Consider the following 25,332-nt stretch of genomic DNA (forward strand, 5'->3'; position numbering starts at 1 on the left):
CAAAGTCTGCCATGTTTCCCAATTTAATTTCAGCATAACTTGAGCTAGAAGTTAGAATTTTACGAATCTAATTTTTAAAAAAATGAATAAAATGGGAGTACGATCGGACTATATTTATATATATTCAGATCATGATGTGTGGAATCACTGCTAATTCTCTTGCCAAGATTTGAGCCAGCTGCTTTTAAATATAAATTGGAATTAGTGTATATGTATAGTCAATAATTAATGAAATGTCTAGGATGAAAATAAATCATTTTCGAAACTGACTATAGAGAATAACAAATGAATGAGAAAAGTACATTTTTATGTATTGTGGCAACTGCCATTTGTTGGCATGTGCTGCAAATCACTCATAGAAAATGATCTGCTTATATTTGCTTTAATCAATTATATAAAAGGATATAGTATAACTATAGAATATTTTAATCTTGCACACAAGCACTATATTTAAAGCCTTCTATTTGTCAAAATGCTTTTGTTGGAAGACAGAAATCCAGTTCAAACTTGCTTAACAAACGCAAATGAGAGGATTTGTTTCATGTAACTGGGCAAGCCAGGGCTCAAGTAATGAGATGTCATCAAAGAATTCTTTTCTTTCAATCAGGGTCTGTCCTTCTGGTAGACAAATGTCCACTTGGTGGCTCGAGATTCCTATTTTACCAACTTATTGACCCCAGGGAAAAGAAAGAGTTTTCTTCAATAACTACAGGAGAAAAATCCTGGGCAAGATCCTGATTAACCTAGTTTGGATATAGACTCCCATGATGTGTTTTGAGGGCCCCATACTCCTAGATTACTCTTTCCTTCTTCTCCTTCAATACTGTTACTCTGGCAGTGAGCTGATTTTAGCTAAATTTTACAAGGCATGCAATCTGATTATATGAATTCACCTTAAGATATTTAATATGATAGCTTTATAATTTGTAACCTAAATGAGTTGATAATTGGCACAATGTCAAAATAGGAAAAAGATTTTAAGGCAGCATGGATGCAGATAGTTTTAATTAGGTACAATAAGTCACGCCAATGTAGAAGAGAGTATATTCCTTCCATACATAAGGCATATAAATCTGGGCATTTCTGCCTCACTCCCTACACCATTTGTGAGTGAAAATATTTAGAGGTCTATCAGAAGGAATGCTGTGGGAGTGGTCTGTCCTTGGTTTGGCAAAAAGGGGTACACTCTTGAAAAGCAATAATAAAACTAACTCAGCTTGCATTTTTAAAAATCACCATGTGCAGGAATTCTAAACAATGTTAGTGACATAATACCCTACCTACCCCACTTTAATGAATCAGTCCCACTGTTCCTACATGCCCTTGTGGTTCCACTACCAATACTTCTTCCTGGCTGGGCGTGGTGGCTCACACCTGTAATCCCAGCATTTTGGGAGGCCAAGGCAGGTGAATCACTTAAGGTCAGGATTTCAAGACTGGCCTAGCCAACATAGTGAAACCCCATCTCTACTAAAAATACAAAAATTAGCTGGGTATGGTGGTGTGCACTTGTAGTCCCAGCTACTCGGGAGGCTGAGGCAGGAGAATTGCTTGAACCCAGGAGGAGGTTGTAATGAGCCGAGATCGTGCCACTGCACTCCAGCCTGGGTGACAGAGCGAGACCCTGTCTCAAAAAATAAATAAATAAAAACTTCTTCCCATCTCCCCATTCAAGCACAATAGAATAGAAATCAGAGCCCTGGCCTATTCTCAGCAACTACTGACACCTGACTAAGAGAATTACTGTGCTGGCATTTTGCACTGTAAAGAGAAGAGGGAACGATGACTGTAAGTCAAAAGAATGAAAAAAAACATGTGCTTTACAAAATATAATTAATGTCAAAAATGTGTGTTATGTGCACATTTTGTGGGTACAAAGCTTACACATGTGTGCAAGTTTGCATGTTGAAATACTAGAATTGGCCCCTAAAATAAATTTAGCCGGAAAAGTTCTGTTCTCAGAGTCATTCATTTGTTAGCTGAGGAGAAAGAAGCTTGGATATTAATATTTGTAGGAACTGGCTGAATAATTCCAAATGACTGTTAAACTAATCTAGGTGTAGCAAAATGAATTTGATTTGGACCAGAGTCAGTGTTCTTTCCCACCCTGCCCGGTAGCTGTGGCCCCACGGGGAGTATCACCGGTGGCCCAGCAGGTGGCACTCTTCCCTTTGTGCACTAACACTAAACTAACTTCCCCAAATACAAGGTCCTTCAGAACCTTGACTTCAGAAGAACCCATATAATCTGTTTATCTTTGGCAGTAATATGGCTACAGTTTTCACAAGGGCAACTGTGCTGGTCTGGTATTTGTCAGATTTGAAGATTGGTGCCTACACATCTAAACGTTTCCTTGGTTCTAGAGTTGTCATCCTTAGTTCCAAACCTTTACTGGTTTCTGTTAAAATACTTGAACTTCTATTCTGTGTCTATGGTCTTATGCAAATACTAGAGGTCTATATATAATTGTGATGACTTACATTTGAAAAGCACATTGAGCAAGTGTTTCTCAACTTAAAGAATATCTTTTTCCAATAAAAATGCCACACAGTCCTGGAGTTCCCGCAACTTCAAGAGTCATTGATAAGCAGAAGTTGGATTTCATCTTCAACATGTTACCTCTAGAAAAGATTTTATTCAGCTTAGCTTTCTATAGTTTGTATTATGAAGACAGTTATTTTTTGTTGTTCACATATATAATTAAAATATAGTAATACACATTTTCTCTTTCAAAATTGGTATTAATACCTGCCCCTGGGGAGTTCGATATACTGGCCACAAAAGGATTATAACAAGCATATGAATAAAAAGGACTAGCATTGATAAAACAGTTAAAGTACTTTTTTGTTTATCACTAGTTATATACTAGCTTCATTTAGAGAATGCTAAATATGTAGGTATAGTCATATGTATTAAGTATATTATACATATGATCTCATCTAATTTTTGCAGATACCTATTTTGAAGATAAGGAATATGAAGCTTAGAAAATTTAAGTTATTTCCCAAGATCATGAGGCAAGCCAGTATCAGAATGAGGATTAAAGCCCAGTCTTTAAACTTTGAGCCCCTAAGACAGATTGTATTAGATTATTATAACCATCTTTTGAGGCAGCTAGTAAGTAAACAAACACATATGTTTTAAAAATTCATAAAATGACTTCCAAGTTAATCTATTTTGTGTAAAAACCCTAGGTACAACAACCTATAAGATATATTATTGATTAGGCTAGGCATTCTTTAGACATTATGTAAGGATAAGAGGGAATGAGGAAAGATGAGAAGGTGGCAGAGACAAATTTGATTTTTAAATTTGCCTGTGGTTAGGTCAATATTCAGAAAAGAAAATTCAATATAGAGCACAGAGAAATATGTTTCAGTAATTTAATTTGCAATGTGTTTTACAGTAAAAGGGTTAATGTCTCTAATATAGATATAAAACTTTTCAATAACAATAAGGATAAGAAATCAATAGAAAAATGGAGAAGTACAAGCATAGGCAATTCACAAAGAAGGAACACATATGGCCAGAAAGTCCATGGAAAAAATATTCTTCCTCATTAAAAATTTCAAAATTGAACAACAGAATGTGACCCCTATTTAGACTCCCAAATTGACAAATATTAAAAGGAATAATAATAATTATAATAATGATAGGCTAATTTTAAAAGATATTAAAAAGTCCAGTGTAATCTAGGGGTAGGGAAATGGGAATTACACATTGTTAGTAGGTGGATGAATTAAGCTACATTACAGTGAAATACCATTGACTAGAAATAAATATTTAGTTAAGTGGAAATATTCCAAATGAAAAATTATGACACAGATTAAATAATATATAGAGCATAACGTCTCATTTTGGTGAATAAGTAATTCTAGTAAGTTTATATGTAATTATAAACTATAATTATGCATGTATTCATAATTACATGTGAATCTGTAGGAATTTACACCAAACTGGTAATTGGGGCTATCTAAAGATATCGATGTTGGGATTTGGACATTTTTATCCATTTTTCTTATTATTTATCTATATTTTCTAATTTTTTATAGTACAACTTGGATTACTTATGTAAATAAACAAAATCAAGATTTAAGATAAAAGCATTATTACGGTTAAGAGGATGAACTCTGGAGTCAGACAAGCCCATATCACAGGTGACCTTAGATAAATTCTTAAAACTTCTTAACCTGGGCTTCCTCATCTGTGAAGTGGTGATAATAATAGGGCTTGCCTTAGTGGGTTTTTGTGAAGATCAAATTAGTAATGATGTAAACTACCATATGCACTTATCAATTAATGAATTACAGAACTTCTACTCCCATATCACAAGGCAGTATAAGTTTCTTGGAGAAGTACAAAGAAGTTTGAAGTAATCTCTGCTCTGCAGGAGGTTAAGTAGATAGATTCTACTAACTCACATGAGACCATGGCAAATAAGGGCTTTGTAGTTCTATGATGTGCAAGGGAATCCACACACACACACACTTTAAAGATGTTAAATGACTACTGAACTAATTCGAGCCTTTGGAAAAAAGGGTGAATTTTATGGTATATGAATTATATCTCAATGAAGATGTTAAAAAAGTAATCATTTTAGTATGTGATATTTACCTGAAAGAAATGGTCCTAAGAGTATTTTAATACAAAATACAGATACAGTACAGAAACTAACATTGCAAAGGAAATTTTCTAAAGTAGCTGATTTCAATCATGTGAAATTCAATCTGGTTCATAAAGTTATTGAATTGCTTGGAGACTCATTTTTAGTGTGTGATTAATAAAATGATGCCCACATAGGATTTGCAAATATTAAATACTATGACTAAAATAATGAATTCCTTAATTTTTCCTGTAAACCATTGGGGGAAAAAGAACTTTATTTGTTTGGGGGAAGAAAGGAAGCTGCAGCTCTTTCTTAATGTAACGTCCGTAAGTTTCAAGGTCCAATTAAAATTTCACTTTCTCTAGAAAATTGCTTTCCTTCCTCACTCTTGCCCTTTCTAATAATATTAGTCCTAGCTTCCCTTTACTGAACACTCACTATGCTCTTGGGAATATGTCAAGTCATTCATAAACCTGATCAAACTTCATTTTGACAACAGTTCATGAGGTAAATGTAATTAGCTCCACTTAACAGATGAGACTGAGACAGGTAAGTTAGGCAACTTGACCAGATCACATGGCTATTAATTAAATCAAAGCTGGAACTGCCAGGTTACAAACCTGCTAACCTGTAATCCTCTACTATATGAATCCATCTTTAAAAATATTTTATTCTATTTTTTTGACTTTTATTTTAATTTCAGGGGTACACGCACAGGTTTATTCTATGGAGAAATTACCTGTTGTGGGGCTTTGGTGTACATATTATTTTGTCACCTAGGTAAATAGTATAGTGCTCAACTGGTAGTTTTTTTGTTTTGTTTGTTTGAGACAGGGTCTTGCTCTGTTGCCCAGGCTGGAATGCAGTGGCGCAATCTCAGCTCACTGCAACCTCTGCCTCCTGGGGTCAAGTGATTCTCCCACCTCAGCCTCCAGAGTAGCTGGGACAACAGACACATGCCACCTTGTCTGGCTATTTGTTTTTGGTATTTTTTGTAGAGATGTGGTTTTGTCTTTTTGCCCAGGCTGGTCTTGAACTCCCAGACTTAAGTGATCCATCTCCCTTGGCCTCCCAAAGTGCTAGGATTACAGACATGAGCCACTGTGCTCGGCTGACAGATAGTTTTTTGATCCTTGCCCTTTTTCCATCCTCCACCCTCAAATAGGCCCTGATGTCTATTGTTCCCTTCTTATGTCCATGTGTACTCAAAGTTTAGCTCCCATTTATAAGTGAGAACATGTGGCATTTGGTTTTCTGTTCCTGTGTTAATTCACTTAGGATAATGGCCTCCAGCTCCATCCACTTTGCTGCAAAGGACATGATCTCATTCTTTTTCATAGCTGTGTAGTATTCCATGGTGTATATGTACTGCATTTTCTTTATCTAGTCTACTGTTGATGGGCATTTGGGTTGATTCCATGGCTTTGGTATTATGAGTAGCACTGCAATGAACATATGTATGTATATGTCTTTATGGTATAGTGATTTACATTCCTTTGGGTAAATATCCAATAATGGGATTGTTGGGTTAAATGGTAGTTCTAAATTCTTTGAGAAATTGACAAACTGCTTTCCGCAGTAGCTAAACTAATTCACATTCCCACCAACAGTGGGAGCTTTTTAATAACAGCTCTCTGACTGATATGAGATGGTATCTTACTGTGGTTTTGATTCATATTTATCTAATGATTAGTAATGTTGAATATTTTTTCATATGCTTGTTGACTGTGCATATGTCTTCTTTAGAAAAGTGCTTATGTCCTTTGCCCACTTTTTAATGGAATTGTCTGTTTATTACTTGCTACTTTAAATTTCTTATGGATTCTGGATATTAGATCTTTGTTAGATGCATAGTTCACAAATATATTCTCCCATTCTGTGAGTTGTCTATTTACTCTGCTGATAGTTTCTTTTGCTGTGCAGAAGCTGTTTAGTCTAATCAGGTTCCATTTGTCAATTTTTGTTCTTGTTGCAACTGCTTTTCGTGTCTTCGTCATGAAATCTTTGCCAGGGCCTATGTCTAGAATGGTATTCCTAAGTTTCTTCAAGAGTTTTTGTAGTTTTGGGTTTTACACTTAAGTCTTTAATCCATCTTAAGTTGATTTTTGTGTATGGTATAATATAAAGTAGGGGTCCAGCTGGGCATGGTGGCTCACGCCTGTAACCCCAGCACTTTGAGAGGCTGAGGCAGGCGGATCATGAGGTCAGGAGATCAAGACCATCCTGGCCAAAATGGTGAAACCCTATCTCTATTAAAAATACAAAATTAGCTGGGTGTGGTGGCACATGCCTGTAGTCCCAGCTTCTCAGGAGGCTGAGGCAGGAGAATTGCTTGAACCTGAGAGGTGGAGGTTGCAGTGAGCCGAGATCGCGCCACTGCACTCCAGCCTGGTGACAGAGCAAGACTCCGTCTCAAAAAAAAAAAAAAAAAAAAAAAGAAAAGGAAAAAAAGAAGGGGTTCAGTTTCAATCATCTGCATATGACTGGCCAGTTATCTCAGCACCATTTATTGAATAGGGAGAGTCCTTTCCCGTTGCTTTTGTCAACTTTGTTGAAGATCAGATGGTATGCAGCTTTATTTCTGGGTTTACTTCTCTATTCTGTTCCATTGGTCTAAGTATCTGTTTTTGTCCAGTATTTCTGGCATACTGTTTTTGTACCAGTATTATTCTGTTTTGGTTACTGTACCCTTCCAGTATAGTTTGAAGTCAGTTCATGCCATGCCAACAACTTTGTTCTTTTTGCTTAGGATTGCTTTGGCTATTCAGGCTCTTTTTTGATTTCATATGAATTTTAGAATAGTTTTTTTCTAATTCTGTGAGGCATGTCTTTGGTAGTTTGATAGGAATAGCTTTGAATCTGTACATTGTTCTGGGCAGTATGACTATTTTAACAATATTGATTCTTCTTATCCATGAGCATTGAATGTTTTTCCATTTGTTTGTGTGAGTCCATCTTTGCACTCTGTTTCATCTGTGAATGTTTACAAATGAGTAGATAATGATAGATGAGGATAATCAGTCCTTTCTCAGAATATTCCTGAACAAGAGGTGACAAGCTAAAACTACACTTCTGACAGGAGATCCAAGCTAGTTTTCTTCAATAACAACAACAACAATAACAGTATTCTGAGGCACAATTATAGCTATTTATATAGTCAAAGAAATTCCTTCTTCAAGGAGATACACTTAATTCTAGGAGCCAACTAGAGTATTGAGAGAAGAGTTCAACATTAAATAATTCAATCATTGAGTTGTTATCTGGAAATGCTTGAGATCATAGTTTTTGTTGAGTACAGATTTTTACATTTTATTTTTCATTCATTCACTTATTCAGTGGTATCTACTTATCTAGTGGACACTTATCTAGTGGACACCTACTACATGCTAGGCACTCTTCCAGGCATTTGAAATATAGCAGAGGACATAGTAGACAAAAAAAATCCCTGCTCTAAGAGGGAAAATAATAATAAAAAAGAAAACAGAAATTTTGAGGGAAAAAGCCCCAAGAAACAACAATAAGAAAATCCCTGACCTTATAGAGTTTACATCGCAGTGGAGGAAGATAGACAAATAAATATATGTTAGGCCGGGCATGGTGGCTCATGCCTGTAATCCTAGCACTCTGGGAGGCTGAGGCAGGTGGATCACGAGGTCAGGAGATTGAGACCATCCTGGCTAACACGGTGAAACCCTGTCTCTACCAAAAATACAAAAAATTAGGTGGATGTGGTGGTGGGTGCCTGTAGCCCCAGCTACTCGGGAGGCTGAGGCAGGAGAATGGCGTGAACCTGGGAGGCGGAGCTTGCAGTGAGCCGAGATAGTGCCACTGCATTCTAGCCTGGGCGACAGAGTGAGACTCCATCTCAAAGAAAAAAAAAAAAGAAATATATGCTAGATGATGCTAAGTGATATGAAATAGAAATAATGAAGGGCAAGTGGCAGAGACAGGTGATGGTTTGTGTTCCTGGGTCAAGGAGAACCTCTCTGAGTTACTAGCATTAAAGTGGAGGTTTGAATGAATGACTGAGGGAGTAACCTATGTGAATATCTGAGGGAAGAGCATCCTACAGAAATGGAAAACAAGTGCAAAGGCCCTGAGCTTGATGTGTCTTAGAAAGAGTAAAAAAAAAAAAAAAAAAAAGGCTAGTAGGACTGGAGCAGAAAGAACAAGGAGTGGTGGTAGAGAAGGTCACAGAGGAAACTCCACCTACGCCCGATGGACTTCGTGGCTTTTCTCTGAAGAAGGTAGATCAGTTAGGCAGCTAGTATAATGACTGAGGTGAGGAATGATATGGGATGGCAGTAGAGGGGATGAGAATTGGTTGGCTATTGGACATATTTAAAAGCTGAATTGACAGGATTTACTGATAGATTGGAATGTAGAGTGTGAGAGATTGGGTGTGAGTATGATGAAATAGTTGTGTTAAAGTGCAAGTTAACTAATAGGGAAGGCGGGGGTGTGTGGGAAAGACTTCAAAGTCCTCCTCAGGCCTGATTCTAGTGTATACAGACCATTTGACCTTGAGGTTACGTCAATAGGAGTCGCAAAATAACTGACTACTAAGAATAGGATGAAATCAGTGGTGACCCCTCTGCCCAGTGGGTCTTGTTCTGAGAGGCTGCCAAGCTAAATAGTGGTTGTGGGAAAAGAACAAATATCTGTTCTAATGATTGATTTCCAGTTAAGGAGAGGAATGGAAAGTAAAGGGGTAAGGACAGACGTTCATCAAGTCTTAGGAAGTTTCAGGGCTGGGAGTATATTGTAGGGCCAAGCCATAGTTTTTCCCTGGCTTTCCATTTTTTTCTGTCTTTCCTTTTTTCCTAATTTCCCCACTCCCTCCTTGGTCCAAGTTCTTGCCTGCAGAAAGGTACAGTTTACCTCTAGTTCTCAAACTTCAGCGGGCATCCGAATTCCCTGGAGGGTCTGTGAAAATACAGATTGCTAGGCCCCACTCCCAGAGATTCTAAGAGTGTGTGTGTGTGTGTGTGTGTGTGTGTGTGTGTGTGTAGAGGGATGGTGGACGAAGGCGCTGAGATTTTGTATTTCTAACAGGCTCCCAGGTAATGCTTGGGAAGAACTGTTTCTTCTTGGACAGGCACACTTACAAGGCAACGGGATCTTGAGCTCCACCTTGAAGGATGTGAGCTGGGAAAGTTTCAGCTCACAGAGATTTACAGTCACTTGAGAAATGGCCCACTTCCTCCAAGGTGTTTCTTGGATGCCCCAAACGGATGAAAACAAGAAGCGACCGTGGGCGAGGAGGAGGAGCTGGCCGTCCTCCTCGGTTGGGCAGCCCGTCGGAGCTCACCAGCGAGGCGAGGGCGGGAAGACAGCCCCCAGGCCGGCCCACGGATCCTCAGAAGGCGCGGACCTGGAGGAGGCGCCCCAGAAGGCGACGCCTCTTGCCTCTCGCCTCTCGAAGGAAGTTTGCTCTTAATTTCAGAGCCGGGTTCGCCGTCGGCTCAACTCCAGGAGCAAGCAGCGGGCGCGGACCAGAGCGGCCAGTTCCCCGGGGGCGGGCCGGGCAGTTGCCGAGCTCAGCAGCGGCGGCTCGCGGCCATGGGCGGCTCAGCCTCCAGCCAGCTGGACGAGGGCAAGTGCGCTTACATCCGAGGTACGCCCTCCCCGCCCGGGGGCCTGGGGAGCCCCCTGACCCCTGCAACAGGCTGGCTGCCGCTGTCGGGGCCCCAAGGGGCGCGCCCGGGGCCCTCTCCCTGCAGCGCGCGGGGATCCCCGACCGCAGCCCGCCCGCGCGAGCCGGGTTTCCTGCCCCAGCCGGCGCGCTCCGGCGCAGGTGTGGACCCGGGACTCGGAGGGCTTGGGAGCGAGGCAGGTGCAGGATGCGGGTGGGGACGCCGGCGCCTCCGCCGCTCCCTCCGCCTCGGGGTCAGTGACGCCCCCGCCCGGCGCACTTCGCCCTCAGGTACCTGCTCTGGACCGAGTTCTGAGCGGTTTCTGAACTGGCCGCCAAGAGAGCAACGGGGATATCCCGCGTTTCTAGAGATACCCCTGGGGATTCCCGGCCGCTAAAGCAGAATTTCCCTCTTAGTAATGTTGGTCTGGCTTTGGAAAGCACGGCGTCTGCCGCAGCTTCGCTCGCACTTCACAGTAGCACTAGCAGCCTGATTTCATCAGCGGCAGAAAGGACAATATCATGCCGTTCCCTTCCCGCCCCGGAGAGGGGAAAGCAAAAGAGGAACACTGGCGTGCTTTGTAACTGTCGCGAAAGTTACAGATGGGGAGAAACTCATTTAGGGAGACCCTCAGAGATGTGGGGACTCAATAGAGAGCGTGAGGCAGAAACAAAACAAAACAAAACCCAAACCGAACTGAAACTGCAGGAAGTCCTGACTGTTATCTCCTTTATTTCCTGGGTGTATTTGGCCTCCCCTCTTCTCACCCCCCACCCCAACATTGCCTTCAACCGCTACCTAACATTTGGTTATCTTACCAATTTACTGTTCTTCCCCCGCCCCGCCGCCCTATCCCCCACCCTCGGCTTCAGAAATATCTTCCAGACTAGGTATTAAACTCTAGGTCTGTTTGGCCCTTGAATCCTTTCCTAAGAGGAAATCATTTATTTGTTGTTCTTATTCCATATTTGTTTTCAGTCACCACATTTAAGACCATTTAAAAAGGATATCAAATCAGGGCACTTGAAGAGCAACGGAGTTGATTTTACAGATTCCTGCTCTGGTGCTTTTCGAGATAAAAGATCAACAATGGGGATAACACTTTGTCAAGTATCTCTTTGCTTTTGTTTGTTAAAAGGGGAAAAGATGGATGATTTATTTATATTAGTAAAACAGCTGAACTAAGCTTAAAAGAAATAAATGAAGCCTGCCTTAGTCTTAAAAGTGTGGTTACATGCTTGTGTTACCAGTGCATAGGGACTGAAAGGGCAATCTAGCAGAACTTAGTGAGAAAGGGCTTGCATTTGGCTGTTAGCAAAATTGTGTTTAAGGCATTTATATAAGACTTTATTTCGCTGGAAAGCCTAGGCGCACCTAACCTGGAAGCATGGCCATGTGTACACTAATCATTTGAAGTCAAGAAATGTGAAGGATTAACTTGCTTAAAGAAGACTTCCTGGCCATGCCATTTGTTGCTATTGATGCAAACATTGTACTCAGATAATAAGAAAATTTATTACCTTCTTTATTCTGAAAGCTATTAAATTATTACACATACAAAAGTGTGAGGGAGTTAGGGCAAGTGAAGAACTTGTAATGCATGTGTTTGAATGAGTAAACCTATAGCATATGGTGTGACAGTCATTACGTCCCCCAGTCTTGTTCAGCTTTCTCTCTTCATTCTATATTCAGGAGGGCACTTGCAAGGTATGTGTAGTGGGAGAGGGAAGAGAAGAGTTAAAGTTAGAATACCTCCAGAGAAGAAGACTCATCGCTTCATGTGAGAATGCTAGTCTTGCCAAAAGAGAAAAGAACCTTGGAAAAATGCATGGTGTTGTACATTGTTAGTGCGTGAGCAAATGAGGGTCACGGGGCTGTGATTTCCTGATGGTTTTGAAGCCCAGGTTCCTGAGTAAAATCATAGCCTTATCTTTACCTCTTTGCCCATTTTTTAACCTATAGATATTCTCAAGCTTTGATTCAATTGTAAGCAAAACGATTGAAAGTATGACAGTAAAGTTTAAATATACTTTTATGACCTGTTTCTCATAAAGTAGCCATCAGGGAAATACAGATTTGAAAGCTCCTGAAGCTGAGACAATAACTTTCTTTTAAGCTTGATAAACTTTGCTAACAAGGAGAGTAGCTAGTCAATATATTTTGAGTGACTTTTGTTAACTTTGGTTTGTATGCATTATAAGCAGCTGTATGCTGCTGACGCTGAATCAGCCTTTACCTCAAGACAAATCATTTAATAGCTGCCATTCCTTGGGTGCCTGAAAACACCTGCGTCATATGGATGTTTTGATAATACATTGTTTCTTAGGATTTAGTTAATCTCCAGGTAAAGATATATCAGCTATTCTAAGGAGTGACTTCATTTCCAAAGACGTTAGTTTTAGAACAATGCTCATGTTTCTTACAACAGAATAAATTTTTAGGATTGTTTCTAGAGGCCTTTCAGTAATGTCCCTTGATAAGATGTTTCTATTAATAAATAATACCGAGACCAACTTGTGATCACATGAGCCGTGTCATATGTTCGTCTTAAGTGATGCTTTTAGCACTGACCTAAAATGATCTGTTTTTTTTTTTTTTTTTTTTTTTGAGACAGAGGCTCGCTCTGTTGCCAGGCTGGAGTGCAATGGCGCGATCTCGGATCACTGCAACCTCCGACTCCCTGGTTCAAGCGATTCTCCTGTCTCAGCCTCCCGAGTAGCTGGGATTACAGGAACGCGCCACCATGCCCAGCTAATTTTTGTGTTTTTAATAGAGATGGGGTTTCACCATGTGGGTCAGGATGGTCTCGATCTCCTGAACTCATGATCCGCCCACCTCGGCCTCCCAGAGTGCTGGGATTATAGGCGTGAACCACCGCGCCCAGCCTATCTTTTTTTTTTAAAATGAGGAAGAAAGCTCATAGATTCCAGGCATCAGTGGTCAGTTTGGGTGCTCTTCTCTCTTTATGCCATGTTTTCTTTTCTTTTTTTAGTTTTCTGAGACAGGGTCTCACTCTGTTACCCAGGCTGAAGTGCAGTGGTGCAATCACTGTGAGCCTTGACCTCCCCTGGCTCAGGTGATCCTCCCACCTCAGCCTCCTGAGTAGCTGAACTACAAGTGTGTGCCACCATGCGCAGCTAATTGTTGTATTTTTTGTAGAGATGGGGTTTTTGCCATGTTGCCCAGGCTGGTCTCAAACTCCTGGGCTCAAGCAGTCTTCCCACCTTGGCCTCCCAAAGTGCTGGGATTACAGGCGTGAGTCACCGTGCCTGGCCTCTTTTTCTTTAAAGCTTTTGGTATGCCTGAAATTAAACTATCGTTTAAAAAATTTACCCAAACCAAACCAAAACCAAAAAAAAAAAAAAAAAAAAAAAAAACCCAAAACCCAAAACCCCACAAAGTGTTTTCCTGTTTAAGCAATAATTTTATTTCCTTCTAAAAATTACCCTTGAATTTTTAATGAATCAAAAAGAAAACAAACCTGAAAGCTCTCCCATATAAGAAGTCCTGTGGAGGGTCGGAAAAGTACTGGACAGTCAGTGCTTCAGCTGAGAGCTATGGGATACAGAGATCTGGTGGGCGCTTGCAGGCCTGCCAGCAGCGGATACCAGTTAGAAAAACGGTTTCTCCCCCACTGGATTTATTATTGCATAGTCAGTTACACAATATATAAAGGGCCCAGTGGCTTCCTCCGAATGCTCCTCAATGATCTGATGCTTATAAAGTAAGAAATGAGTTTCAGCTTTAAAATAGCACATATTTTACTCAGAGGAGTTCTCTTATTTATACAAGGGTTAACTTAGGTGGCTAGATATAAAGTTTAAAGTGATGTGTCTAGAATGAAGTCTCCATGGGCAAGGTGGAGGATGCGGAGAGCTGTACATATCTGCTGTCTACTTCGTGTAGATGTGTCGCACTAGTCTACGCATTTGCTGCTTCGGTTATAATTTGTTGGTGGGAGATGGGCATAAGAACTGGTCTGATTTAACCTGAATATTTTTCGTAGTGTAATCTTAGAGTCCAAGTTGGCTAGTAATGGCAATATACTGTGATGAGAAAGTTAGGAAATGCATTATGGTAGACACTGTTGTATGTCAACCCAACATCCTTTTCCCATTCCTCCATTTTTTAATTTAATTTTATTTTTTTGGGACAGGGTTTCACTCTGTCACCCAGACTACAGTGCAGTGGGGCAATGATGGCTCACTGCAACCTCGACCTCCGTGGGCTCGAGCGATCCTCCCACCTCGCTGTCCTAAGTAGCTGGGAGTACAGGCATGTGCCACCATGCCCAGGTAGTTTTTTTGTGTTTTTTTTGTAGAGACGGGGTTTTGCCATGTTTCCCAGGCTAATCTCAAACTCCTGAGCTCAAGTGAGCCACCTGCCTTGGCCTCCCAAAGTGCTGGGATTACAGGTATGAGCCTCTGTGCCCAGCCCCCATTCCTTTTTCTAACAGAACTCCAGTTTTGTTCAGGTATTAAAACTCCTGGCCAGGTTTGGTGGCTCATGCCTGAAATCCCAGCACTTTGGGAGGCTGAGGCAGGAGGATGGCCCAAACCCAGAAGTTTGAGACCAACCTGGGCAACATGACAAGACCTCGTCTCTCTCTCTAAAAAAAAAGCAACTCCCGATGTTGCCCTCTGTTTCAGAGACGCTAGCCCCATTTAAGGCCCCTGAAAGGTGGCTATACCTGTCATGGTGGTGTGGTCTCCTTGCCAGTGATTATAGTAGGCATGGGATTATGTTGCCAACTGGTCAGTGATGCTTGAGGGGAAGTTTGCCAGCTGCTTCTAGGCGAGTTTTCTTCCCTTTTAAAAAGGAGGCAAAGTGAAGGGCACTTCCTCTCCTTCTTTTGACTTTGTTGCATCTGAATGTGATGCCTGCAACTGCTGTTTTTATCTTGATGAGCAGGAGGGGAGCTAGCTTAAAGATAAAGCCAATACTTGGAGCACTGCAAAGCTGAAGTGTCTTAGAGAAAAGAAGCTAGAGCCCTGACAAACTTTGCTGATAGCCACCATATACTAACCCTGCATACTTCATATTATGACAGCCACTAAATCCGCTTTGAATTGGAGTAGTGAAGATTGCTGGTTATCCCCAATAGCATTCTCCCCTGTTATGTTTAATGATAGAATCTCCAAATTTTAGCTGTCCACATGAACTCCCATAATAAAGATATTTCCCAAACTCCTTCGCAACTAAATGGGTTATGTAGCTGAGTTATGGCCAATGGGATGTAGACAGAAGTGCTGTTCTAGAAAGTGACATTAAAGGGGAAGGGTATGACCATCTTCATCCTAGTCTCCACACTGCTGGCTGGATTGTAACCATGGCTGGGGCAGCCATCATGGACCATGAGGTGTCCTTTCAAGAAGGAGCACATGTAGGACAGAGTAACTGGACAAAAGGAGGCTAAGTTCCCGTGGTTTCATAGAGAAGAACCTCCATACCAGCCCTGGATTGTTTACCTCTGGACCTTAACAAGAAGGAAAGAAACTTCCATCTCTTTAAGCCAGTGTTATTGTGGTTTTATTGTTATGCACAGACAAACCTTATTCTAACTAATATAATTATCTTCTTTTAACTTGTGGCCCAAAGCATCCTAACCAGTACACTAAATGCTGCCTTATTGGGTCCCCTTTAAGAAAAAGTAAGCCAAAGAAAGTAGAAAGTGTGTAAAGATTATAGTATTTGTCTCAGCTCTTAATTTGTAGACAGGAATAGGCTTTTGTAAGACGTGAGAAATTGCAGCTCCTCCAGAGTAGTGGGGATGGAGGAAACAGGAGAAAGTGGGCCCACTATGAATAACGCACAAGTGCGTATTGATCACTTTATATTTTAAGTGAAAAAATTGCCTTCAGGCATGCCAGATTACCAAGGAAGCCAGCAGGAGTTTCAAATAAGGAAAACTACTGCAAATTAGGAATTGCTAGTATCAATAATTACTTTCTATTTCCTTTGGTCTTTGTGAATTGAAAGCAATACTTTAGAAATGGGAAGCTCTTTAGGAAACCAAATCTCATGTTGCAAAACCATAAAGGATTTTGTGAGTTGTGAGTTTCATAGAGTCAACCACAAAGACAGAAAGACAGTAGACTGAGACAGATTAACATTTTCTCCTGTACTTGTGGAACAAAGAGTGACTTTCCCTCTTGTGGCTTCTAATACAAGCCTTGAACCCCATAGAGTTAGATGATGATTTCAAGCCCTCGTCTTGATGAAAAACTTCTTTTTGCTGTGGACATCGGCTGTAAGAGGGCCACGTCATCAAAGGTGCTCTAGTAATAGTAACTACTAGGATGACAATAGTAATTTGTATTATCTTTTACTGTGAACTACTGAGCTCATTGTAGTTTTACTCTGTTGTAATCTCTGGGAAGGTCTGAACTGGGTTCACAGGTAGAAAGTGCAATAGCAGGAGCCCAATTTGTAAAGGTAGTTTCTAATTTCATTAAAATAAATGTACTGTGAACATTTTACAAAATATGTAGTGTGAATCATGGTAGTGAATTTTAATCTCTTAATCAGAAATTGTAATTTTTTTGTTAGTATGGCCGGGTAACATCACTCTAAGAAATAAGGTACATTTAACAATTTGCACTGTGAAATGGGAAATGAAGTCAGAAGTAAAGATAAAAGCATAATGGAAAGGAAGACAGGAGAATAAAAGCACAATTCATCTGCTATAGTCTATTTAAGGCACTTTACCAACAGTTCAAAACTAACACACATATGTACACACACACACACAAGGAGAGAGAGAGAGAGAGAGAGGGAGGAAAAGAGACAGAGAGAGAAAGAGATTTAACAGAACCCTAAATGCAGTACAGATTTTCTCCTTTGAAACTGGAAAATTCATTTTAAAAACAGACTAGCAAGTTGCTGCCAATGTGAAAATGCATGCCAGCTTTTAAAAAGTGCCCCCTGCTTTTGGTACTGTATGTTTTTTTCTCACTTAGAGAAGAGAATAAACGCTTTAGAGATATGAAAGCAATTAATTCACTTGTGCAAATTGCAGGTTTTAGGACCTGAGGAAGTTTGTATCTCTATGCTTGATATTGTATGGAATGAGTCTATAGGATTAAAATAAATTAATAGTTTTTACTAGGAGCCCCAAAGTGACTTTTAAAAGGTCCATAGTCTCAAGGAATTTTGGAAGAAGGGTAAATGTCTCTATGCCAAACCATGTGGATTTTTTTTTCTTTTTCCTTTTTAAAAACGATTTTTATTTTAAAAGAAAACATAGGCCCAGACAGCCACACAGAACAAATGCATAGCTTAGTGAATCATTATAAGGCAAATACTTAGTAGCCACTACCCAGGTCAAGACATAGAAAGAACTTCACTAGCCATCAAAGAAGGCTTCTGTGTGCCCCGTCCCAGTTGACCTCTTTGTTTCTCCAAAAATGCCGACTATGTTCAGTTATCTATTTATAACTACCCCAAAGATCCTGGCTCTTAAAACAGGTATTTATTTGCTCACAATTCTGCTGAACTGGGCCCAGGCTGGGTGGTTCTACTTTTTATCTTTGCTGGTGGTCATTCCTGTGGATGCGTGCATCTGGTGGATCAGCTGGTGGCTGGACTTAGCTGACAAGGCTTTCTTGCACTCCAGGTGGCCTTTCTGCATGACCTCTCCAATAGGATACTGAACTGTTTAAATGGTGGGTCGGATCTTACATTGCTAGAGTGTAAAAGCATGTAGAAGCTTCTAGGACTTCTTGTGGCTTAGGCCTGGAATGGCGCCGCATTACTCTGCCACATTTTGTTGGTTAAAGCTGGTCTCAGAGCCAGCCCAGATTCAAGAGAGGACTACACACAGGCCTGAACACCTGTGTAGGGGCCACCCTGGTAACAGAGTACCACCTCACTAATCCTAGCTTTTATAATAATGTCTCCCTCTATTTCCTTATGGTTTCATCACCCAACTATGTATTTTTAAACATTGTAGTCTTCCTCACTTAAAAAGATGCCTCTTTTAACCTATACGTTTTCCCTGCATCTTTTACTTGCAGCTGATCTGTTGAAAGACTTGAGCTGTTTGATATGTAGAGTTGTCCACAGTCTGGAGTTTTCTCATGGTGCAGTTCCATGCATTTCTCCTGTATTTTCTACAAATTGACAGAGATGGTGAGACTTGATCAGTCTCACAATCAATCCTTTTTTTTAAAACTTTTAAGTTCAGGGGAAGATGTGCAGTGTGTGCAGGTTTGTTACATAGGTAAACAAAGCACCATGGAGGCTTGTTGTATAGATTATTTCATCACCCAGGTATTAAGCCTAGTATTCATTAGTTATGTTTCCTGATCCTCTCCCTCCCCCCACCCCCTTCACCCTCTGATAGGGCTCAGTGTCTATTGTTTCCTTCTACGTGTCCATGTGTACTTACCATTTAGCTCTCACTCATCAGTGAGAATAAATGGCACTTGGTTTTCTGTTCCTGTGTTACTTTGCTAAAAATAATGACCTCCAGCTCCAACCATGTTCCTGCACAGGACTGCATGCATGTGTTCATTGCAGTACTATTCACAATAGCAAAGATATGGAATCAACACAAATGCCCATCAGTAAAGAAAATGTGGTGCATATACACCTTGGAATACTATGCTGCCACAGAAAAGAATCAGTCCTTTTGTTAAGACTATAGGTGGTGGTGTGTATTCTTCATCTGAGGCACATAATAGCTGGCTGCCTCTGTTTTTGTGATGTTAGTCGCTGTTCTGTTGATGCTTATTGCTGAGACCCATAATTTATTGGGGGTTGAAAAATGGTGATATTCTAATATGTCATTTTGTTTTCATTTATTAGCTGGGATAATTTTATAGAGCAATACTTCCCATATCTGTCATTTGGTTACCTAGTATGATAGTTCAAAAGCAGGAAAAAAAGTTATCTTTTCCTTTTATTTACCAGTGTTCAGTATAATCTACTGGTTTCTTGTCATCCCTTAAAGATGATCAATTGTCCTATAAAAATCATGAACTCATGAATCCCATTGTAATCCTTATTTTATTGAAGCTCCAATTTCCCATCATTGGCCAATGAAAAACTCTTCAAGTTGGCTCCTGAGTCTTTTGGAAATTACCCCGTAGTATTTGATAGCTTCCTTGCCATCTGGTATGTCAAGGTATTTTAGGTTCATCCTGTTTCTTTCCTGTCCCACACCAGGAGTAAGCAAAATCTATAAGAACCTCTGATTTCTTTTAGTGGGAAATAGTATTTCAATATTACAATTTGAGTCTAGCTGTATGTTCATTGCTACAACTGGGTTGGCCGTTATTTCTGGACATTTTTTAGTTTACAGAACTAGGGAAAATGTATCTTTTTAATATTATATTTATACATATCCTGTTCCGCACTGAGAATCATGGTTCTCAAAGACACTAGGCAATGATAGAATTAAATATGCTCAAATTCTCATTTGCTTTATCATACTAAATACACACAATAATGCTCTCAGAATAATAATACAAATACTGCCATCATCAATTATGATTATGGAAAGCTGTTGAACAAACTGTTTTTAAAATCAGAGACAAAATTTTTGTATATGCTAATCTAATTCTTCCCCAACTTTATGATTTTACTATGTTAAAACATATAATCATTATATTCTATTCTCTTTCCTCATTCACTCTTTGTTTCACAATTAAGTGTTATTTAACACATCAGTCCTTATGTTGATGTCTCTCTGGTGTTTAGAGTTCATTATCTAGTAGATTTCTCAAGAAGAGCTCATGGGAACATAACAAAGAAGTATGAAGATAGGATTAATTAAGTGGTTCAGTGATATCACCAAAAGCCAGCTTATTTCTTTCTACTGTCTGTGGCCCAGCTCTCTTATGGTTGAAAGGTGGCTGCAGCAGCAAATAGTATTAAATTCTTAGGCACAGCAATGTCCCAGAGGCTAAAAAGAGATCTGTTTATTCTTTGAGTCTCCTTATAAGAGCAAGGAAGCCTTTCCCAGATGCCTTACTAGCAGACTTTCCCTTACATCCCACTGATCAAAATTGGGTCACACATTCCTTCCTAAGCCATCACTGGCAAGAGTATGGAATTATCATGGTTTGGTTAGAACAATCAAGATTCACCCCTGAACTGGGGTTAGGGCCATTTCTCTGAAGCACATGGTTATAGGGAGGGTCATGGATACCCAAACAGAATCAGGTTCAGTTTAGCAAGAAGGAAGCATGATGGCTATTAAGTAGGTAACCAACATTACAGATTTTGATAAGTGTGATGAAGGGGTTAAAAATAGTACTGAGATAGAAAACTGATGGTGGCAATTGGGCATGGAGATGAGATATACTTGGCTGTGGTATTCAGAAGGATAATAAGTTGCTATCTGTGTGAAGAACAAGGGGGAGTACATTCTGGTTAGAAAGAACAGCATATAGAAGGGGGAGGAGGGGGAAGTACTTGAAGAAACTGAAGAAAGGGTGTTATGTTGGGAGTGTGGTGAGCAAGAGGGAGGTTTGATGGGACGGGATGCCTATTAATATTTTGTTGCCTGGCTGGGCATGGTGGCTCACGCCTGTAATCCCAGCACTTTGGGAGTCCCAGGCAGGTGGATCACCTGAGGTCAGGAGTTCAAGACCAGCCTGGTCAACATGGTGAAACCCTGTCTCTATTAGAAATACAAAATTAGCCAGGTGTGGTGGCACATGCCTATAGTCCCAGCTACTTGGGAGGCTGAGACAGGAGAATTGCTTGAACCCACGGGGGCTGAGGCTGCAGTGAGCTGAGACTGCACCACTGCACTCCAGCCTGGGCAAGATAGAGTGAGACTCCGTCTCAAAAAAAAAAAAAAAAATTTTTTTTTCTTTGTTGCCTGTCTGTCACCACTAGACTGTAAGGTGTATGAAAGCAGGGTCTTTGTCTTGATTCATTGCTATGAAATTAATAGCACTCTCAGCAAATAGATCAGTGGCTGGTCCACAGTTCCTGACTGATAAATATTTGCTTAATGCATGAATGAAAGGAGAACAAAAAATTTTAAACTGTAGTGAATATCTTAGAAAGTAAGAGAAGTATTGCATTTGTAAAACAGGTTCAGGATATGATGAAGAAACAATAATAGAATAAGAAAGAGCTCTTGGAAATTAAAAATCTGATGATCAATATTTTAGAAAATCCAATTGTTGCTTTGGAAAATAAAGTTGAGGAGATCTTGCATCTAAATTCCGAAATCTAAAATTCTTATTTAAATTTAAACAGTATATTTCAATTATTGTTATAACTTAATTTTTCTCTTTAAAAATAATTTTAAGTATGTATATGTCAGATATTACACATTTGCCACAGTTGCTGATAAAACTTGTCTTTATTTTAACTTTAAGCATCTGTCTGCTTTGCTTAGACAGTAGAGCACAAACATTAAAAGATGGAAAATAGAAGAGGCAATGTAAAAAAAATTAAAGGATCAATCCAAAAATTTCAATATCTGACTAACAGAAGTCCCAGAAAACAGAGGACAAAGAAAATGAAGGGGAGAAAATTATTAAACAAGTAAAAGCTTATTTTCTAGAACAGAAGATCATGTGTCTCTGGATTTATAGGGCCAAAGAATTCCCGGACTTCACTCTGAGCTGGAAATAGTTCATGCTCCCATCATCCAAATTAGAAAGGCCTTATAATATATAGGTATGGGTTAGAGTCTTCAGCAGTAGTGAGCAGAAATTAGCCCTAGACTAGAAGGCTGCTCTGGACCTGCTCTAATAAAAATTTAAGAGCAAACCTCAAACAGATCAAGCTGATCCCAAGTAACTTAACTGCCTGCTTGAATAAAGTGCAGATTCTTTATAGGAATACAACAAAATACCCATTCAACAATGTAAAATTCACGATATCTAATATCCAGCATCCAGTTAAAAACTATCATAGTAGACAGAAGAAGAAGCAGGAAAATATCCACAAGTATAAAGAAAATAAATCAATAGAAATAGACTCAGGAATTATAGACATGGTGAAATTAGCAGACAAAGATGGTAAAGCAGTCCGTATATGCTCCATGTGCTAACACAGAGGCAAACGTGAACATGATGAGAAAAATGGAAAATATAAAAAAATCTTTCTGGTCTCCAGTTCAGGAAAGAGCAATATGACTACTGTGTTTCTGTAGCCTCCTGGAGTATCTAGGCGGAATGTAGCCATACTGACCTGCTACCAACATTCTCCATGGAGCTGGGAGAGGAACGAAGCAGCCTGCAGAGAACTGAATGTACACGGGGAGCTGCTGAGATGGGGCTGGTCTGGGGCCAGAGCAGCTGAGCAGGATCAATTCAGAAATGAAGGAAAATTGTGGATGTTCCTTTAAAAAGCACATCATTATTGGTGGCCTTGTGCCCTTAATTCTGGTTTGCACACAGAACAAGTGACAATTTCCATGATTAGCTAAAAAGAATTCAGAGATTTTCCAAATTTGGATTGAATGTGTTTGTTTAAAGGATTATTTCCTGTGTAACTCATTCAGCACGAGTTACACAGGAAAAAATGCCTAAGCAAAGCAGATGCAGGCTTAGAGCTAAAATAAAGTCAAATTTTATGAGCAACAATGGCAAATGTGTAATATCTGGAGTATAAATATTTAAAATGGTTTTGTTAGAGAGGAGAGTTAAATTAGTAACAATAATTGAAAGATATGGTTTACATTTAAAGTAAGTAAGAATTTTAGAGCATGACTAACACCTGAGCGTGTCAAGTGATATGTAAGTTCCTAGCTAAAAATGCTAACTCCTAGTCTGAGAAGTGATAATCATTGTAGTAAAAGCTAACATTTATTGAGTGCCTACTATGTGCCAGGCAAGTGAATATCTCAGACAAAAGGTAACAGGATATCAAATGCTCTTCCAGAAATTCTAAGTGTTTCTTCTAGAAATTCCAAGTATGCATAGCTTTTTCTTTAATGAAAAGGAGTATCAGCTTGATAGAATTTGAACACTCAGCTGCTTTAGCTACCTTAAATGAGCTAAATGGAAACATTTAGTAAACTTTTGATTCCAAATCTTAATTCTAAATTATTTGGCTATTTTTGTGTGTGTGTGTGTGTGTGTGTGTGTGTGTGTGTGACTCCTCTGTCACACAAGCTGGAGTGCAGTGGTGTGATCTTGGCTCACTGCAACCTCTGCCTTCTAGGTTCAAGCGATTCTCCTGCCTTAGCCTCCTGAGTGGCTGGGACTACAGGCTCCTACCACCACAGTTGGCTATTTTTTCTTGTTTTGCATTTTTAGTAGAGACAGGGTTTCACCATGTTGGCCAGGCTAGTCTTGAACTCCTGACCTCAAGTGAGCCACCTGCCTTGGCCTCCCAAAGTGCTGGGATTACAGGTGTGAGCCACTGTGCCAGGCTTGGCTACTTTTTGAAGTGGATATTTTCAATGGGTGAGATGGTAGATTATAAATAGCTTAATCCAGAAATTAAAATTCATCTAAATGTTAGCAACACATAATATGGAATTTATGATTAGGCCAAAACAGCCATTGCAACCACGTTAAGCTAACTTTACATAAAATGATACTTTTATGCAACTTCTTCATTATCAAATAAAATATTTATATTTGGGAAGTAAGGCATACAATAAAAAAATAAAAATAAATGGAGCTTTCACCTTTGTAAAACAGGCACGACAATTTCCTGAGGACTCGCTGAATCTGAAGTTGGATTCTCTGGAGATTTTGGACTTGTCGACTGGCTGCCTTCAGTTTCTCCTATGAAAATGAGGACAGTAGTAATGCCCAGTGAGAAAAGGAGAGTCAGAAATGAATAATATGATGTAATAAATGTGATATAATTCTCACATAAACAAGTCCTACCATTATGTTAATCAATTTGTTTTACTATCAGTAATGGCATCAGGCCTTCGCGGAGTAAATAATTGGCTTTCACATACTGCTGAATAATACCTAGCTCACACATTTGTTCTGCAGACTAATTAATGTTTCACAGTGTTTAAACACAATGCCTCTACAGAAGCAATGGCATTATAATGTGTTGGGACACTCTAGTATTGTAATTAGTGCTAATTAGGTTCTTTTCAACAGCTTGTGGAATTTACAAATTACTGCCTGTAAGATATTCTGCTTTATTTATTCCTTATGAAAGAGTCAGATGCAAGGGTTTAAATAGGCAACTTTAAACAACTATTCTCAAGGTCCTACACATACTCCTCCCCTCAAACCAGGGAAGGGCAATAGGAAGACTCCCTTCTCGGGATGGTTGTGAGGGAGAGCAACCTCAGTGGTATGCTAGGAGTCAGCTCACACTGACTGGCAACAGCTGAATCCAGGCATCTTTTCCTAACTCAGAGCTCAGTGACATCACATTGGTAGCTTCAAGTCAGCCATGGTGGGAGTCTTTTTGTGTTGTTGTTGTTTTTTGAGACCCAGTTTACCAGCACATCACTGCTGGTGTCCTTCTCTTCAATGTAGGGAAGCTTGTGGCAATGTTAACCAGTGGGCAGTGGCCTGAAGCCATGTTTCAGTTGTACATTAATTAGAAGGGACTAACTGCTGAAACAGATATCCCTCAAAGCTCAGTGGCTTATGATGATTTGTATCTCACTCATCACACTATCCAAGGTGATTTGGTGGGGGGCTAATGAAGGGCAGTGGGCTTGTGTGTGGACCCAGACTCTTTTCATCTAGTGCATGGTACCATGGACACCTTTGGTGATTTGTTGAAGCCTATGGACCCCTTTTTAGAGTAACTTTTTTTTAATGAAAAAAAAAAATATAGAGGATGTTAAAAGAAACCAATTTTATTGAACTGTAGTTATCAAAATATTTTAAAAATCTGTGATATGATAATATATGTGCTCTTTATTAATGCATTCAATGACAAGTTCTCATGGAGGGTTTAATAACTACTGTCGTTTTGAAGAAGTGCTATTCTAAGATATGCAGCACCTTAAATGTGCTAGGAAAACATCTGTGAGCTCCATTGGTGACAAAGTCACAAGTACTGCTGAATTCCATTGTGTTTTGTTGCCTACATTCAGAATTGGAGGAAGTGCTGAATTTGAGTTGAAGGTTAATGAAACACAGGTGTTCTTTTCCTCCATTCAATGTTTGGATGGCCTGAATTCTATCCACA

At 39.8% G+C, this 25,332-nt stretch overlaps 1 protein-coding gene across 1 annotated transcript in view; it reads left to right on the top strand.

Annotated features, from left to right (window-relative positions):
- The first annotated feature begins 9,961 nt into the window (after window positions 1–9,961).
- The window catches only part of NIBAN1 (niban apoptosis regulator 1), a 172,694-nt gene continuing 157,323 nt past the window's right edge, over window positions 9,962–25,332 (top strand). The window contains exon 1 of the mRNA XM_050765536.1: window positions 9,962–10,223. Within this exon, the coding sequence (XP_050621493.1) occupies window positions 10,169–10,223 (55 nt within the window). The 5' untranslated portion in view covers window positions 9,962–10,168. The remainder of the gene's footprint in view (window positions 10,224–25,332) is intronic.

The sequence above is a fragment of the Macaca thibetana genome, chromosome 1 (genome assembly GCF_024542745.1).
Source record: "Macaca thibetana thibetana isolate TM-01 chromosome 1, ASM2454274v1, whole genome shotgun sequence".
Classification (NCBI taxonomy): domain Eukaryota; kingdom Metazoa; phylum Chordata; class Mammalia; order Primates; family Cercopithecidae; genus Macaca; species Macaca thibetana.